This window comes from Hyperoodon ampullatus, assembly GCF_949752795.1.
Source record: "Hyperoodon ampullatus genome assembly, chromosome: 1".
Classification (NCBI taxonomy): Eukaryota; Metazoa; Chordata; class Mammalia; order Artiodactyla; family Ziphiidae; genus Hyperoodon; species Hyperoodon ampullatus.
The window spans coordinates 137,867,488-137,885,975 of NC_136914.1; the positions used below are offsets into that span (position 1 = coordinate 137,867,488).

The following is an 18,488-nucleotide window of genomic DNA, read 5'->3' on the forward strand; positions in this document are numbered from 1 at the left end:
AATTTCCAAGTGTTCACCCACCTGGAAGTTTTCCATTCATTTTAAGTGAACAGTTCAATAGCGCTAAGTATTTTCACACTGTTGTACAACCAATGTCCAGATATATATGTATTTTATAAAGAAATGAGTCGTTTCAGATATGGTCTATTAAGAAGCAACTTTTATTTTGCACACAAGATATTTTAGTTCAAAACATGAACATGTATCTCACTAATAAAGATTCGATTTTGTTAAATTTTTGAACAGTTATATTAATGGCTTTTTCTTCCGTTCTTTTTTTTTTCTTCCCTCTCTCATGATTAATAGGAGTGAGCTGAGTCGACAGAAACTTCATACCCAAGAGCTGCTTTCTCAGCTGGAAATGGCAAATGAAAAGGTAGTTGAGGTAAGATAATGACCCTCCTGGAAAGTGCTTTCCGCTGCAGGTTGATACACATGTTATAGAATTTTACCTGAGCCAAGTCCAAATTAATTCTCAACTTGGAAATACCATACTGATGTGAGTATTTCTTGTAGGAAGCATACATAACCCTAAAAGTACACACTTAATATAATATGAATAAAAGCTTTGAAAGTTAGTGATTCATCATATTTAAATGACAAAGATAGAGCTCTTATTTCAGTTTTACCAGTATACCTTGTGCTTTTTCAAAATTGTTAGGATCCCCTTTATTTCTTTGCATGTCTAAGACTTTTTTTAACCCAATTCCTCTAATTTTTTTTAACATCTTTATTGGAGTATAATTGCTTACATTTTTGTGTTACTTTCCACTATATAACAGACTGAATCAGCTATACATATACATATATCCCCATATCCCCTCCCTCTTGCATCTCCCTCCCACCCTCCCAATCCCACCACTCTAGGTGGTCACAAAGCACTGAGCTGGTCTCCCTGTGCTGTGCGGCTGCTTCCTACTTGCTATCTGTTTTACATTTGGTAGTGTATATGTGTCAGTGCCACTCTCTCATTTCGTCCCAGCTTACCCTTCCCCCTCCCCGTATCCTCAACTCTATTCTCTTCATCTGCGTCTTTATTCCTGTCCCTCCCCTAGGTTCATCAGAACCTTTTTTTTTTAGATTCCATATATATGTGTTAGCATACGGTATTTGTTTTTCTCTTTCTGATTTACCTCACTTTGTATGACAGACTCTAAATTCATCCACCTCACTACAAATAATTCAATTTGGTTTCTTTTTATGGCTGAGTAATATTCCATTGTATATATGTGCCACATCTTCTTTATCCATTCATCTGTCGATGGACATTTAGCTTGCTTCCATGTCCTGGCTGTTGTAAAGAGTGCTGCAATGAACATTGTGGTACATGGCTCTTTTTTTTTTTTTTTTGGAAAAGAAAATAAAGTAAATATATTTTTTATTAGTTTCTGCTTTATAACAAAGTGAATCAGTCATACATATACATCTGTTCCCATATCCCTTCCCTCTTGCATCTCCCTCCCTCCCACCCTCCCTATCCCACCCCTCCAGGTGATCACAAAGCACTGAGCTAATCTCCCTGTGCTATGCAGCTGCTTCCCACTATCTATCTACCTTACATTTGGTAGTGTATATATGTCCATGCCTCTCTCTCGCTTTGTCACAGCTTACCCTTCCCCCTCCCCATATCCTCAAGTCCATTCTCAAGTAGGTCTGTGTCTTTATTCCTGTCTTACCCCTAGGTTCTTCATGACATTTTTTTTTCTTAAATTCCATATATATGTGTTAGCATACGGTATTTGTCTTTCTCTTTCTGACTTACTTCACTCTGTATGACAGACTCTAGGTCTATCCACCTCATTACAAATAGCTCAATTTCATTTCTTTTTATGGCTGAGTAATATTCCATTGTATATGTGTGCCACATCTTCTTTATCCATTCATCCGATGATGGACACTTAGGTTGTTTCCAGCTCCGGGCTATTGTGAATAGAGCTGCAATGAACATTTTGGTACATGTCTCTTTTTGAATTATGGTTTTCTCAGGGTATATGCCCAGTAGTGGGATTGCTGGGTCATATGATAGTTCTATTTATAGTTTTTTAAGGAACCTCCCTATTGTTCTCGATAGTGGCTATATCCATTTACATTCCCACCAACACTGTAAGAGGGTTCCCTTTTCTCTAAACCCTCTCCAGCATTTATTGTTTGTAGATATTTTGATGATGGCCATTCTGACTGGTCTGAGGTGATACCTCATTGTCGTTTTGATTTGCATTTCTCTAATGATTAGTGATGTTGACCATCCTTTCATGTCTTTGTTGGTATCTTCTTTGGAAAAATGTCTATTTAAGTCTTCTGCCCATTTTTGGATTGGGTTGTTTGTTTTTTTGATATTGAGCTGCATGAGCTGCTTGTGTATTTTGGAGACTAATCCTTTGTCAGTTGCTTCATTTGCAAATATTTTCTCCCATTCCGAGGGTTGTCTTTTCATCTTGTTTATGGCTTCTTTTGCTGTGCAAAAGCTTTTAAGTTTCATTAGGTCCCATTTGTTTATTTTCGTTTTTATGTCCATTTCTCTAGGAGGTGGGTCAAAAAGGATCTTGCTGTGATTTATGTCACAGAGTGTTCTGCTTATGTTTTCCTCTAATAGTTTTACAATGTCTGGGCTTACATTTACATCTTTTAATCCATTTTGAGTTTATGTATGGTGTTAGGGAGTGGTCTAATTTCATTCTTTTACATGTAGCTCTCCAGTTTGCCCAGCACCACTTACTGAAGAGGCTGTCTTTTATTGCCTCCTTTATCAAAAATAAGTGACCATCTGTGCATGGGTTTATCTCTGGGCTTTCTATCCTGTTCCATTGATCTATATTTCTGTTTATGTGCCAGTACCATACTGTCTTGATTTCTGTAGCTTTGTAGTATAGTCTACTATAGTCTATAGTATAGTCTGTAGTATAGTCTAAAGTCAGCGTGATTCCTCCCGCTCTGTTTGTCTTTCTCAAGATTGCTTTGGCTATTTGGGGTTGTTTGTGTTTCCATAAAATTTGTGAAATTTTTTGTCCTAATTCTGTGAAAAATGCCATTGGTAGTTTGATAGGGATTGCATTCAATCAGTAGATTGATTTGGATAGTAGAGTCATTTTCACAATGTTGATTCTTCCAATCCAAGAACATGGTATATCTCTCCATCTGTTTGTATCATCTTTAATTTCTTTAATCAGTATCTTATACTTTTGTGCATACAGATGTTTTTTCTCCTTAGATAGGTTTATTCCTAGGTATTTTATTCTTTTTGTTGCAATGGTAAATGGGAGTATTTCCTTATTTCTCCTTCAGATTTTTGATCATTAGTGTATAGGAATGCAAGAGATTTCTGTGCATTAATTTTGTATCCTGCTACTTTACCAGATTCATTGGTTACCTCTAGTAGTTTTCTGGTAGCATCTTTAGGATTCTCTATGTATAGGATCATGTCATCTGCAAACAGTGACAGTTTTACTTCTTCTCCAATTTGGATTCGTTTTATTCCTTTTTCTTCTCTGATGGCTGTGGCTAAAACTTCCAGAACTATGTTGAATAATAGTGGTGAGAGTGAGCAGCCTTGTCTTGTTCCTGATCTCAGTGGAAATGGTTTCCATTTTTCACCACTGAGAACAATGTTGCCTGTGGGTTTGTTATATATGGCCTTTATTATGTTGAGATAAGTTCCCTCTGTGCCTACTTTCTGGAGAGTTTTTATCATAAATGGGTGTTGAATTTTCTCAAAAGCTTTTTCTGCATCTTTTAAGATGATAATATGGTTTTTATCCTTCTGTTTGTTAATGTGGTGTATCACATTGAATGATTTGCATATATTGAAGAATCCTTTCATTCCTGGGATAAACCCCACTTGATCATGGTGTATGATCATTTTAATGTGCTGGTGGATTCTGTTTGCTAGTAGTTTGTTGAGGATTTTTGTATCTGTTCATCAGTGCTACTCCCTGTAGTTTTCTTTTTTTTGAAATCTTTCTCTGGTTTTGGTATCAGGGTGATGATGGCCTCATAGAATGAGTTTGGGAGTGTTCCTACCTCTGCTATATTTTGAAATAGTTTGAGAAGGGTAGGTGTTAGCTTTTCTCTAAGTGTTTGACAGAATTCACCTGTGAAGCCAGCTGATCCTGGGTTTTGTTTGTTGGAAGGTTTTTAATCACAGTTTCAATTTCAGTGCTTGTGATTGTTCTGTTTATATTTTCTCTTTCTTCCTGGTTCAGTCTCGGAAGGTTGTGTTTTTCTAAGAATTTGTCCTTTTCTTCCAGGTTGTCCATTTTATTGGCATATAGTTGCTTGTAGTAATCTCTCATGGTCCTTTATATTTCTGCAGTGTCGGTTGTTACTTCTCCTTTTTCATTTCTAATTCTGTTGATTTGAGTCTTCTCCCTTTTTTTTCTTTATGAGTCTGCCTAATGGTTTATCAATTTTGTTTTTCTTCTCAGAGAAACAGCTTTTAGTTTTATTGATCTTTGCTATGGTTTCCTTCATTTCTTTTTCATTTATTTCTATTCTGATCTTTATGATTTCCTTCCTTCTGCTAAGTTTGGGGGGGTTTTGTTCTTCTTTCTCTAATTGCTTTAGGTGTAAGGTTAGGTTTTTTTTTGATATATTTTTTGTTCCTTGAGGTAGGATTGTATTGCTATAAACTTCCCTCTTAGGACTGCTTTTGCTGCATCCCATAGGTTTTGGGTTGTCATGTTTTCATTGTCATTTGTTTCTAGGTATTTTTTTATTTCCTCTTTGATTATTTTCAGTGATCTCTTGGTTATTTAGTAGCGTATTGTTTAGCCTCCATATATTTGTATTTTTTACAGTTTTCTTCCTGAAATTGATATTTAGTCTTATAGCATTGTGGTTGGAAAAGATACTTGATACGATTTCAATTTTCTTCAATTTACCAAGGCTTGATTTGTGACCCAAGATATGATCTATCCTGGAGAATGGTCCATGAGCACTTGAGAAGAAAGTGTGTTCTGTTGTTTTTGGGTGGAATGTCCTATAAATATCAATTAAGTCCATCTTGTTTAATGTGTCATTTAAAGCTTTTGTTTCCTTATTGATTTTCATTTTGGTTGATCTGTCCATTGGTGAATGTGAAGTGTTAAAGTCCCCTACTATTATTGTGCTACTGTCGATTTCCCCTTTTATGGCTGTTAGCATTTGCCTTATGTATTGGGGTGCTCCTGTGTTGGGTGCATAAATATTTACAATTGTTATATCTTCTTCTTAGATTGATCCCTTAATCATATGTAGGGTCCTTCTTTTTCTCTTGTTATAGTCTTTATTTTAAAGTCTTGTTTTATCTGATATGAGAATTACTACTCCAGCTTTCTTTTGATTTCCATTTGCATAGAATATCTTTTTCCATATCCTAATTTCAGTCTGTATGTGTCCCTAGGTCTGAAGTGGGTCTCTTGTAGACAGCATATATACAGGTCTTGTTTTAGTATCCTTTCAGGCAGCCTGTGTCTTTTGATTGGAGCATTTAATCCATTTACATTTAAGGTAGTCCTCAATATGTATGTTTCCATTACCATTTTCTTAATTGTTTTGAGTTTGTTATTGTAGGTCTTTTCCTTGTCTTGTGTTTCCTGCCTAGAGAAGTTCCTTTAGCATTTGTTGTAATGCTTGTTTAGTGGTGCTGAATTCTCTTAGCTTTTTCTTCTCTGTAAAGTTTCAATTTCTCCATCAAATCTGAATGAGATCCTTGCTGGTTAGAGTAATCTTGCTTGTAGGTTTTTCCCTTTTATCACTTTAAATATGTCCTGCACTCCCTTCTGGCTTGCAGAGTTTCTGCTGAACGATCAGCTGTTAAGGTTATAGGGATTCCCTTTTATGTTATTTGTTGCCTTTCCTTTGCTTCTTTAATATTTGTTCTTTGTATTTAATTTTTGATAGTTTGATTAATAAGTGTCTTATGTTTCTCCATGGATTTATCCTGTTTCGGACTCTCTGCACTTCCTGGACTTGATTGACTATTTCCTTTCCCATATGAAGGAAGTTTTTAACTATAATCTCTTGAAATATTTTCTCAGTCCTTTTTTTTTTCTCTTCTTCTTCTGGGAGCCCTATAAATCGAATGTTGTTTCATTTAATGTTGTCCCAGAGGTCTCTGAGTCTGTCCTAAATTCTTTGAATTCTTTTTTCTTTATTCTGCTCTGCAGTAGTTATTTCCACTCTTTTATCTTTCAGGTCACTTATCCATTCTTCTGCCTCAGTTATTCTGTTATTGGTTCCTTCTAGAGAATTTTTAATTTCATTTATTGTGTTGTTCATCATTGTTTTTTGCTCTTCAGTTCTAAGTCCTTGTTAAATGTTTCCTGTGTTTTCTCCATTCTATTTCCAAGATTTTAGATCATTTTCACTATCATTACTCTGAATTCTTTTTCAGGTAGACTGCCTCTTTCCTCTTCATTTTTTGGTCTGGTGGGTTTTTACCTTGCTCCTTCATCTGCTGCATATCTCTCTGTCTTCTCATTTTGCTTAACTTACTGTTTGGGGTCTCTTTTTTGCCAGCTGCTCGTTCATGTTTCCCATTATTTTTGGTGTCTGCCCCCAGTGGTTAAGGTTGGCTCAATGGGTTGTGTAGGCTTCCTGGTGGAGAGGACTGGTGCCTGTGTTCTTGTGGTTGGGCTGGATCTTGTCTTTCTTGTGCGCAGGGCCTCGTCGGGTGGTGTGTTTTGGGGTGTCTGTGAACTTATTATGATTTTAGGCAGCCTCTCTTCTAATGGGTGGGGTTGTGTACTGTCTTACTAATTGTTAGGCATGCCATGTCCAGCACTGGAGCTTGCTAGTTGTTGAGTGGAGCTCGGTCTTAGCGTTGAGACGGAGATCTCTGGGAGAGCTCTTGCCGATTGATATTACGTTGGGCCAGGAGGTCTCTCATGGTCCAATATCCTGCACTCAGCTCTCCCACCTCAGTAGCTCAGGCCTGACACCCGGCCAGAGCACCAAGACCCTGTCAGCCACATGGCCAGGTACGTGGAGATTTTCCTGCCTTTTCGGAAGTCTAAGATCTTCTGCCAGTATTCAGTAGGTGTCCTGCAGGAGTTTTTCCACATGTAGATGTATTTTTGATGTATCTGTGGGGAGGACAGTGATCTTCACATCTTACTCCACCATCGTCTTGAAGATCCTCCTCCAATTTTGTTTTAATCCATCACAAAAGACATGTAGAAAATACTTTTTCCTACTGGAATATATTAAAACATTCCTTTAGATTAATGCTTTAGAACTAAATATAGCAAGGGTTTATCATTTTTTTTCCTTTGAAGAAAAATATTTAAACAATGTCCAGATTATTATTAGAACTTTCTAGAACTCTAGTTCTTTGTTTGATGAACAAACTTCGAAGGTATTTGTTGGAATTTCATTAACAGGCTGTATGGTCCACTAGCTCTCTCTGGCCTTCTATAGGAGCCATAGTGAAGTCATTACACTTCAGTTTTATAGCATTGTAAATTGACATGAGCCATTTAGAAAACAATTAAACAGTAGCCTTTCAAAAACTCTTTGATTTTGCTCCCACTTCCAGGAATCTGTTCTAAGGAAATAATTTAAAATTTGAAAAAATTTAAAGGGAAATATTCAACATAGTAATGTTAATTATTTTGGAATATCAAAAGCAACTAAAATGATCAATTAAAAAAGAACAGTTGCATATATTATGTTTTATCTAAGCTGTACTGTGTCTTAGCCATTATGGTAGCAGCATAGTAAAATGTATATATAGTCTGATTATAACTATGAAAATGAATATTATAGATGATGGCGGTTTTTCCTCAGGTTTTCTCTAGTGTTAATGATGTGTCTCTTAAATTAAGACTACGTATTTAAACATCTTGGTAAATTGGAAAAGCCAATATAGTTCTCTTCATACAATTTAATTTTGCTTTAGGGCACAATAAGAAATAGAATAAGCACATTTTAGCAGGTTACTGTTAGTTCAGTATTTTGTTTTACTAGGCATGACATTCATTCTTAGCACTTGTATGTTATGACATGGGAACTACCTAGTTCAAAGAACTGTATAACAATTTTACATGTGCAAAAACTTTTTTTTAGGCTAGTAAGTATGGAGAAGGCTAATACATTTTTTAATTGATAGATTCTTTTAACTTGTCTGCATGACACCATGTTGTGACAGATTTGTATTCATGATGCCTATGTAGTTGCCTGAGGCTGCTCTAACAAAGTAATACAGACTGGGGTGGCTTAACCAACAGAAACTTATTGTCTCGCAGTTCTGGAGGCCAGTAGTCCAAAATCAAGAAGACAGCAGAATTGGTTCCTTCTGAGGGAGAATCTTTTCCAGGCCTCCTTCCTAGCTTCTGGTGGCCTCAGGCATTCCTTCTCTTGTTGATAATGTTCTCCCTGTGTCTTCATATGTTCTTCCCTTTGTGCATGTCTGTCTCTATGTCCAAATTTCCCCTTTTTATGAAGTCACCAGTCATATTGGATATGGACCCACCCTAATGACCTCATCTTAACTTAATCATCAACAAAGACCCTATTTCCAAATAAGGTCACATTCATAAGTACTAGGGGGTTGGGGCTTCAACATCTTTTTTTTAGGGACATAATGCAACCCATACCAATGCCTTAATAATGCTATTGACCCTAATACCTTCTGGAGTATACACATGTATTGGGAAACATGTAGACTGATTTCTTCCCCTTTTAAATAATACCGTAAGCATATAAATCATTTAAGATAAGTCTAACTCTGTAAAAATCAGAATTTCTAGAATTAATATTTTCTGTTTCTTGACCTTAATAATGCGTAGACTATGTCACAGTTCCCCTGGAAGCTTGTCTAGCACAGTGGTTCTAAATGCACTAGCAGACAGCATCGACACCACCCAAGAACTTGATAGAAGTGCAGATTCTCAGGACCATCCCACCCCTACTGATGCTCTGGTTGTGAGGCCCAGGTCTGTGTTCTCACACTCTCTGGGTGATTCCAAAGCAGTGATATAGCATCTCAAGGTTAACAATCACAAACTGAAAGCCTTGGTCTTAACTTCAGATTCACTTTGCTTTTAGATTTAATTCACTTTCTTTGGTGGCATGTGGTGGAGGGTCAGGGGAGGGGAACCAGTTTAGTCATAATGTAAAACCAGCTTTGAACCTTGAAGTTCATGACTTGAAAAATGTAAATTTGTAGATATATTATCTTTGCATTTTGTAAGTGGTAAAATGATGTCCAGATTTTTCATTGATTATTCCATAAAACATCTCCGTACCACATATGGATTTCTAACTTGTTTGTCTTATATTTCCCCTTAATAGAATGAAAAGTTGATTCTAGAGCATCAAGAAAAATCCAACAGACTTCAGAAACGACTAAGTGAGGCGGAACAGAGAGCTGCTTCGGCCTCCCAGCAGGTAGGGAGCTTCCTCATTATCCCTGGATAACAATAGTCTGAGTAGAGCGGAGATAAGAAAAGTTCCTCAAAAGTTTCCAGAGAACTAGTAGTTTTATTTTTATTTGATTAAACTACTTAAAATTAGTCTCTTTAATGTTTAAGGTTGGAAAAGTAAACTTCAGAAACAAAAATAAACATCGGTCTCCTCCATTTGACACCTAAATCTGGAACTGCACTGTCCAATATGATAGCTGCTAGCCACAGGCAACTGTTTAAATTAAAATTAAATAAAATTAAAATTGAAATCTTCAGTCACACTAGTCAGATTTCAAATGCTCAGAAGCCACATGTAGCCATGGCTGTCATATTGGACAGCATAATATGGAACAACTCTGTCACCCCAGTAAGTTCTGTTGGACAGCACTGCTCTAGAATTATGTTCTGTCTAAAACTAGGCAGGTATTCATTGGCAGATTCGGAAGTAAATGACATTGCTTTGAATGTAGTGTTTCAAATTGCACTGTTTTTATTGCAGTTTTTAAATGGAAAAAAATTACCTAGCTTATAGGTTTAACTTCATTTAATGCACATTTGTACATGACCATATAAATCTAAAATACCATATAAAAGTTGTCCAATGGGAAATAGAGTAAAAAGTGCAGAACATCAATGAAATAATAAGGGGCAATTACTCCTAATGCACATGTATCACATAAATGAAATGGGCCATTTGTTCTAAAGTAGGAGCAGTAGTCTCTCCTGTTAGGATCAAAATGAAAAGAGTTTAGTGATTATAAAGATAGGCTTGAAACAGATGGTTTAGATAGATAGAGAAAAACAAACCAAGTTACTATATTAATATATAATATTTGGTTATAAATGTACTGTTTCAATCAAAATTAACATTATTCTTAGATATTATTACAGCAATAACTAACTCTAAATACTGAATTCAGTTTGTGTTCATGATGTTTATAGATTTTTTTTTGAAATCTACTTCTGGTATGAACATGGCATAGCACTTAAAGAAAATCCAATCATCATTTGCCCTTCAGTTTTCCTGCCTCTTTAACGTAATTATAGTTTTACCATGTAAGTTTAATTTCTTATGAAATTATGGATTACTGGATGAATTAATTAATTATTCAAGAATTCATTTACATTATAAGGTAACAGGAGCCAAGGTGTATGGGACAGTATCTTGAGTGGAGGTATTTTGGAGTCAGGCAGATAGCCTGGTGCCATTAAGTAGCCATGTGACTTTGGGCAATTTCAACTTCTCTAAGCCTCAGTTTCTTCATGTTTAACGTAGGATAATAACACCTCCCCAATAGAGTTATTGAAAGATCAAAGGAATTAGCACATACAAAGCACTTAGCATAGTCATTAAGTGGTAAATAAGATACTTATATATAGAAATTAAATTTCTATATCACAGTCTTTAAAGCTTCAAGTTTACCTTTTTCAAGGACTGTGGTAAAGAAAATGCCTACTTAAAATCAACTACCTACACAAGGGTACAGTTACAGAACCTTAACGATATAATCCAGTTGACTTCTAGTTGTCTTCTTCCTGACAGAATTAAACCTAAGCAGTCCAACAAAGATGTTTCTTCTGTTATTTAAACTCCCTAATGGCAGAGATTACACCATTCTCCTTGTGAGCCTTCTTTTTAATGTTTTGTCAGTAACCACTTCACAGATTTTTCCCTAAGTTTTTTTCCTTCCATTCTGTTCTCATTTGAAGATGGAAAGTAATCATTCAGCATTTTCCCCATACACAAAAAGGAATTTATTCCCTGGAATTAATATGTTTTTCTATTTTAAATGTGTCCAAGTCATAAACTTTTTTATAAGACATATATTCAGTCTTTTTTAATCTTTATCTTTACCTTCTCTGAATCCTTTCTAATTTTCCCATTTTCTTCCAAAAACTGGAAACTCCTGTTAAAAATAATATCCTGGGAAGGGCTTGATATTTAATGAAGTAAAGGCGTTAAAACAGGGATCCTCAACCCCTGGAACCGGGCCGCACAGCAGGAGGTGAGCAGCAGGCGAGCGAGTGAAGCTTCACCTGCCGCTCCCCGTCGCTCCCCACCGCTCCCCATCGCTGGCAGTACCGCCTGAACCACCACCCACCCCTCCCCCCATCCGTGGAAAAACTGTCTTCTACAAAACCAGTCCCTGGTGCCAAAAAGGTTAAAGACCGCTGCATTAAAAGATTATTATTGTCTCTCACATGTCATTCTTACCAGTGCAGCCAAGCATCATGTCATTGGTTCAGCACAAGCCCTGCAGTGTAGTCATTCAGTCATGCTCGAAATGTGCTGTTCTGATTAACTTTTTCTATATCTTTTTCATCCATCTCTGGACAACAGTTAGATGTTCCAAGTGTATCATTCTAAACTATTGAATGCCACACTGTGTTCTTTTGACGGTATGGGATTTTAAAAAATCAGTGTGGTGAAGCCCTTCTCTGCAGGACACAAAACCTAGAAACTATGAAAAGAAATTAATAAATGTGACCATTTAAATTTAAGATTTCTGCATAGAAAAATAAAGACAGTGACAAACAGAGAAAAATATTTGCAACACATATGACAAAAGGCTTGTATCCTAAACACACATAGAGTGGCTAATCAACAACAACAAAAAATGCTATAGTACAATAAAGTGTATAAATGATAAAAGACAGATGGCTTTTAAACATTTTTTTTAAATGCCCAACTCATCCTCACCCAAAAGGCAAATAGAGATTTAAACTGTAATCACATATTATTTTTCACCTGTCAGATCATGAAGGTTGGTAATACATTGTGCTGGCACATGCATACATCACTGACATAAGTGTGTATTGGTACAACCTCTTTGGCACCCAACTTGGCAGTATCTCTCAACAGTTGTAAACGTACCTAACCTGGGACCTAGCAGTTCTAAGAATTTATTCTGCAGGTGGTGTACTTGCACCTGGGCAAGTCTGTGCAAGGAAGCACGTAAAAATACTAATTGCAGCATTGCCTATAATTCTAAAAGATTAAAGACTATCTAAATGCCCATCAATTGGGAACCAGTTAAACTATGGAATATCCATACACAGGAAATTTTGCAGCTGTTAAGAGGAATAAAGTAGATTTAATGTGGAACTATTCTAAGGTAGATCATTTAGCAGGAAAAAAATATGAAAAGTGTGTGTAGTACTTTATCATTTTTTAAATAAAAAAGGGTGAGGAAATATGTGCATGTATTCTCACTTAGAATATTTCAAGAAATATACTTAGAAGCTGGAAATAGTGGTTTTGCCTGGAAAGAGGGATGTGGAATGAAGGACAGAGATGGGAAGCCTTCCTTTATGCTGTATATACTCTTTTGTACTGTTAGATATCTTTTACCATGTGTCTGTATTATCAATTCCAATTTAATATTTAAAGATTATTTTCTTAATGGACATACTGTGATCTGTCATCATCTTTTTATTACCAGCCCTGCATTGTGCTGGCTCACACTTAGTTTGTGTTCTAGCCTCTTTCCTGATTAACTTTTATCTAGATGTTTTTCATTCGTTTGTAAAATATGTTTTGGAATTCTCAGTGTATTACTGAGCTATGGAATGCCATATTTGACATGCATATCTCTAGAGTAATACAGGCATTTTAAAGTCTCAAGAGTAAAAGAGAAATGAACACAAAAAGCGACCTCTAACAAGACCCCTTACAATAAGATTATTTTCAATAATTGTAAGTTGTGATGCATTATACTTTGTATTAGTCTAAGATTTTTCCACAGAAAAAGTAGCTACTTACTGATTGTTTATTTCAATTGCAGCTCAGTGCGATTACAGTACAGAGAAGAAAAGCAGCCTCCATGATGAATCTGGAAAATATTTAAAAATATTCATAGTTCACTCACAGAACTTTAGACTTGGGAAAGCTGTTGGACTAGAAGTTTATTAAAATGGTAAAACCTGCATAGAATGGTTAAGGCTTGTGTCGTTTTGCATAAGCATTTTCCATTCTGTTTTGAGGGTTATTGGAAAACAGAACAGCTTCCTGTAAGTAAAGAAAAGGTAATCCTATATTGAGCTTCAGTAGAGGATAAAGCCAGCTGGGAAGAACTCATTGCCTTCATCAACGTGTCTGTTTTTTAATTCCTCCTTTTTCCCTTGGAAGAGCGTAACAGTTTTCAAACTATGCTAATCATGAGAAAGAGTTTTAAGAAATTGCTAGAATTTTAATATTTCAGGTTCCAGAATTTGAGAATTTTACATCTGTTACTCGTAACTCATTTTTAAAGTTCCCAAGTATCCGTTTTATTATAAACTCACATGTAATAAATTATGCACTTTCTAAAATGATGCTGTCATGTATTTTATTTTATTTATTTATTTTTTAATTATAAATTTATTTACTTTTGATTTATTTGGTTGCATTGGGTCTTCGTTGCTGCACGCGGGCCTTCTCTAGTTGCAGCTAGCGAGGGCTACTCTTCATTGCCATGTGCAGGCTTCTCGTTGCAGTGGTTTCTCTTGTTGTGGAGCATGGGCTCTAGGCACACGGGCTTCAGTAGTTGCGGTGCGTGGGCTCAGTAGTTGTGGCACACGGGCTTAGTTGCTTGTGGCACGTGGGATCTTCCCAGACCAGGGATTGAACCCATGGTCCTCTGCATTGGCAGGCAGATTCTTAACCACTGCACCACCAGGGAAGTCCCTGTCATGTATTTTAATGTATAATTGTAGTGATTCATTTTTAACTTACATGATTCTCAGTATTTATCAAATATTGATATTTAAGAATTTGGGAAGGTTTTCATTTGCTTTGGGTTTTGGGGGGGTTATTTTGTTTGTTTTTGCTATTACTCAAAGCAGTATTAATCAAATGGAATCTTAAGTTCTGAGACTGCATGGGCATTGAACTATTGCCGTCCTATTGATTTTCATAGATCCATGTAGTTGGTTACTCTCTGCTCCTAGTTTGAATGTGGTGTACCCTGCTTCCTGGTGATTAGGGTAGATGGGTTTGCATCTGGACAACAAGTTAGGAGACCGTTGCAGTAGTCCAGGTAAAAGATAATGAGTTGAGTTTGAGGTGACTTGAAAACATGCATGTGTAAATATCCAACCAGCAGTCAAAAGTTTAGGACTGGTGCCAACAAATTGGGATAGTCATGAGATCTTTGGCATGGAGCTGAGATTTGAAGCTGTGGAGTGTAGGGGCTTGCCTCCGGGCCTTATGTGATGTACTGACTACCTCTTCCCCTCAATTTCTCATGCTGTATCCCTGATGATGGCCTTCTTTATCTTCCATCATTATGTTATCCTCCCTCCCCACCTAGGGTCTCCACACATACTTTGCCATTTGCACATTCTTCAGATCACTACTCAGACAACACTGCCTCTGAGAGCCTTCCCTAGCCTCCAGACTGGGTTAGGTCCCCTTGTTGTACTGCTCTTAATATATGCTATATTTTTTTCCCTGTATAGCACTTAGCAAAATTTGTAAATAACTCTTTTTGAAATTTTTTTCTGTAATGTCATCTCCTCCCCAGCAGACTGCAAGCTCCTTGAGAGTAGGACTCATGTTTACTGTCATTCATCGTTGTATTCTTAGCACTCAACACGGTTCCTGGGACATGGAAGGTATTCAAAATTGTTTGTTCAAAAACTGAAAAAGAGTCTTTAAGGACAGGCCCTTAGAAAATGTCTTCGTTAGTTGAATGAGCTCAGGAAGAAGAGTCACTGGAGGAGACTGAATAGGAGCAGTGAGAGGCTGGTAACCAAGAGAACCCAAGATGACAAAAACTAAAGGACGGATGAAATCTGATCTTATAGGCAGGAGGGGGCAAATGGCCGCTAGTGTCAAATACAACGATTAGACCAAATAATACAGACATGACAGTTAAATGGTAGATAGGCGCTTAGCTTATTTCCATTTCTTAAAGAATTTTTCATTTGATTCTCTAAATTCCTTCCCATGTCATTCACAGACTGATTTCCATGTAATATGAGTTATGTTCATGTTTATGTTTATAGAATATAGTGTTTATTTTTTAAAACTTTTAATTAGAGAAAATGTTAGAATTATATCTGACAAAAAAATGAGACTGTAAGAGAAAGCACTTCAGAAACTAACATTGTAGACAAATGAAATATAAATATTATTATCCTGTTTTAAAAAGAAAATCTAACTTTCCAGACTTATTTCTTTAAGGTAAAATCTTTCAACATAGCACTTTCTCCAAACTTTGGCCAAAGATACCTACTCTTGACATTTTAATACTAATAACCTCCCCCCTCCAGTTGGCTATCTTTCTTGAATACTTAGATATTCTCCAAGAAAAGGATAAGCTGCTAAAATGCCGATAATAGGCCCTTCTGACCTCTGTTCAATTTGAAGAGACTTAAGCTATTAGCAACAGAACTGAACGTGTATGGTTATTTTTCTTCCAGAAAAGTTTGTTAGCTAATGATTTCTAATGTAAAAATGTAGTAGCGTTTTTGACATTCCTCATATTGGTCAGTCTTAACTTCATTTACACAGACAGTAAGTATCATTTACTCTGTGAGCTTTATTTTAAGAGACAGGGGAAATGAATAGGAAAGGGAGAAAAGAAATGATATAAATCTGAAATTGGGGGTAACATAGCTAGTTCATTTTATTTATTTGTGTTTCTATATCGTGTCTCCCTGAGGAAGAAAAGAGATATGATTACCTCTTCTTCACTTTGTATACAAATATGCAAATTGGGGCAGCCAACAATCTTCTAATTTCTCCTCTGGTGTGAGAACTATGGGAGAACATTAGTAACAATTCAGTCATTCGTTTATTCAGCAAATATGAATATTTCATAGCTGCACAGTCTGCCAAGCCAACTCAGACAAACCAAGGAAGAGCGAAAATACACTTTTAAACATTTTATTTTAAATTCTGTTCTTTAACCATAATGTGTTTTATCAATTTTTCCAAAATAAATCTGTAATAAGCTTTTTTTTGTAAACCTCTTAATCAAAAATAATGACTAATTTTTTTAGCTTACTTTAAAATGTATGTATACATATAGATATGTATACAGAGAGGAGACAGACACTGCAACACCCCAGTGTTGCCTATGAAATCTGTCCCCTACCAACTTTTTTTTTTCCTTAATTTTTTTTGGCTGTGCTGCACAACATTGGGGATCCTAATTCCCCAACCAGGGATCGAACTTGTGCCCCCTGCAGTGGAAGCACGGAATCTTTTTTTTTTAAATTTATTTATTGTATTTATTTATTTTTGACTGCATTGGGTCTTTGTTGCTGTGCGTGGGCTTTCTTTAGTTGCGGCGAGCGGGGGCTACTCTTTGTTGCGGTGCGCAGGCTTCTCATTGCAGTGGCTTCTCTTGTCACGGAGCACAGGCTCTAGGTGCACTGGCTTCAGTAGTGACGCACGGGCTTAGTTGCTCCGGGGCATGTGGGATCTTCCCGGACCGGGGCTCGGACCCGTGTCCCCTGCAGTGACAGGCAGATTCTCAACCACTGCGCCACCAGGGAAGCCCCAAAGCACGCAATCTTAACTGGACCGCCAGAGGAGTCCTCACTACCAGCTGTTAAAGCTTAAAAAATGTGTAGTTTCTTTGACAATATTAATGTTCTTAGTATTTACGTAAGGAAGAACTAAGTAAATATGTATATACTTAGATAACAAAAATCATAGGATGGAAAGGCATTTTTAAAGTAATTTTTTACAACACTGGCACCCACCCAACCACCAAGAAAAAAATCTACGTTAAGTGGCCTTGTAGCCCAAGGGTTCACCATAAAAATTCATACATGCCCCACATGCCTGTAGACTCTCCCAATGCACTAGCTCTAACCCTACACTTATTTCTTCCACTCAAAAAGTATTTTGGAATGTAAGCAAAGGAGAAAAACATTATAGAGATAACTTTGAACCTGCTCTAGTTTCTTCCTTTTTAAGTACATGTTCTTATATCTCACTCCTTTATTTTTAGTAACAAATGGCCAGTGTTACTGTGCACAGCTGTTAAAGTTCACTGGGGCATGGTAGGCAGCCCCCTCTCCCTCGAGGTGGCCCAGTCCACTCTGCAACAGCCTTGACCACTAGAACGTTCTTGCTGATACTGAACTGAAATGTGTCTCCTCCCTTCGTTCTGTCTTGTACAACAGAGTAAGCCTAAACCATCTTCCACATGGCAGGTCTTCAGCCTTTTAAAAATAATTATCATGCTCTCCCTGTACTTAGTAAGCATCTCCATCTCCTCAGAGGACTTGGTTTTGAGTCCTTGCGCCAGCCAGTCACTGGTCTCTGAAAACATATATATCTTCTTTCACTCTTTCAATAGATATTTACGAGCACCTTACTTTACACCAGGTGTGCTTGGGATGCCTCAGTCTTATGCCCAGAGCCAAACATTATTTTCAGGGTATAAACTATTAATTCCCTTGTTCTGGATCATGACTGGGAATGGTGGGGAGAGGGTAAGTGATACCTGCCCAAGGAGGGGAGGGGGGACAGCTTATTAGAATCTCCAGGGAACTGTGGCTTCACAGTACATACCCTTCCCCTTTCCCTCACCCCAAGAAGAGTGACATATTCTCTTACAGAAGCCTGCTTTGACAGTTACTGAGTTAGCGATGCAGGAAAATGTTCATATAATTTCTCATTAGTATTTAGGACGACAAAAAAATGAGAAGTACTGGTCTGGAGCCTACGCCTTTCATTAATTCAGCTTAAAATCATGTTAGCTTTTTTGGAAGTTGAATCACACTGTTGGACAGATATTGAGCATATTGTTGACTGAAATCTTAAGTTTTTTCTAAAGGTTTTGTTGCTAAGCCAGATCTTTGCCCCAGAAGTTGGACTGGTCATTTATCACTTTTCATTATATTATTACAGCGTGCTGAAGTCATTTTACCTCCTAATTCTGTCATCCAGTTTGTTACCTATAAACATAGGAACTGTGTCTAATTTTGTTTTATTGCCATATTTCTTGCATCCATGACAATTTTTTATTTACAGTGAATTCCGTCTACAGCTTTGATAAACATGCCACCCATATTTTCATGAAAATCACTGAAAAAATGAGAACTAGACAGATCTGAGTACAGTCCGTCTCTTCGAGCATACCAACCACCACCTCCCATGACAGG

At 36.9% G+C, this 18,488-nt stretch overlaps 1 protein-coding gene across 1 annotated transcript in view; it reads left to right on the forward strand.

The window, feature by feature from the left end:
* The window catches only part of SCLT1 (sodium channel and clathrin linker 1), a gene marked incomplete at both ends in the record, with an annotated part of 272,227 nt that extends 258,996 nt beyond the window's left edge, over positions 1–13,231 (forward strand). The window contains 3 exons of the mRNA XM_079719413.1: positions 307–385; positions 9,271–9,366; positions 13,169–13,231. Of these exons, the coding sequence (XP_079575539.1) occupies positions 307–385; positions 9,271–9,366; positions 13,169–13,231 (238 nt within the window). The remainder of the gene's footprint in view (positions 1–306; positions 386–9,270; positions 9,367–13,168) is intronic.
* Positions 13,232–18,488: the final 5,257 nt, after the last annotated feature.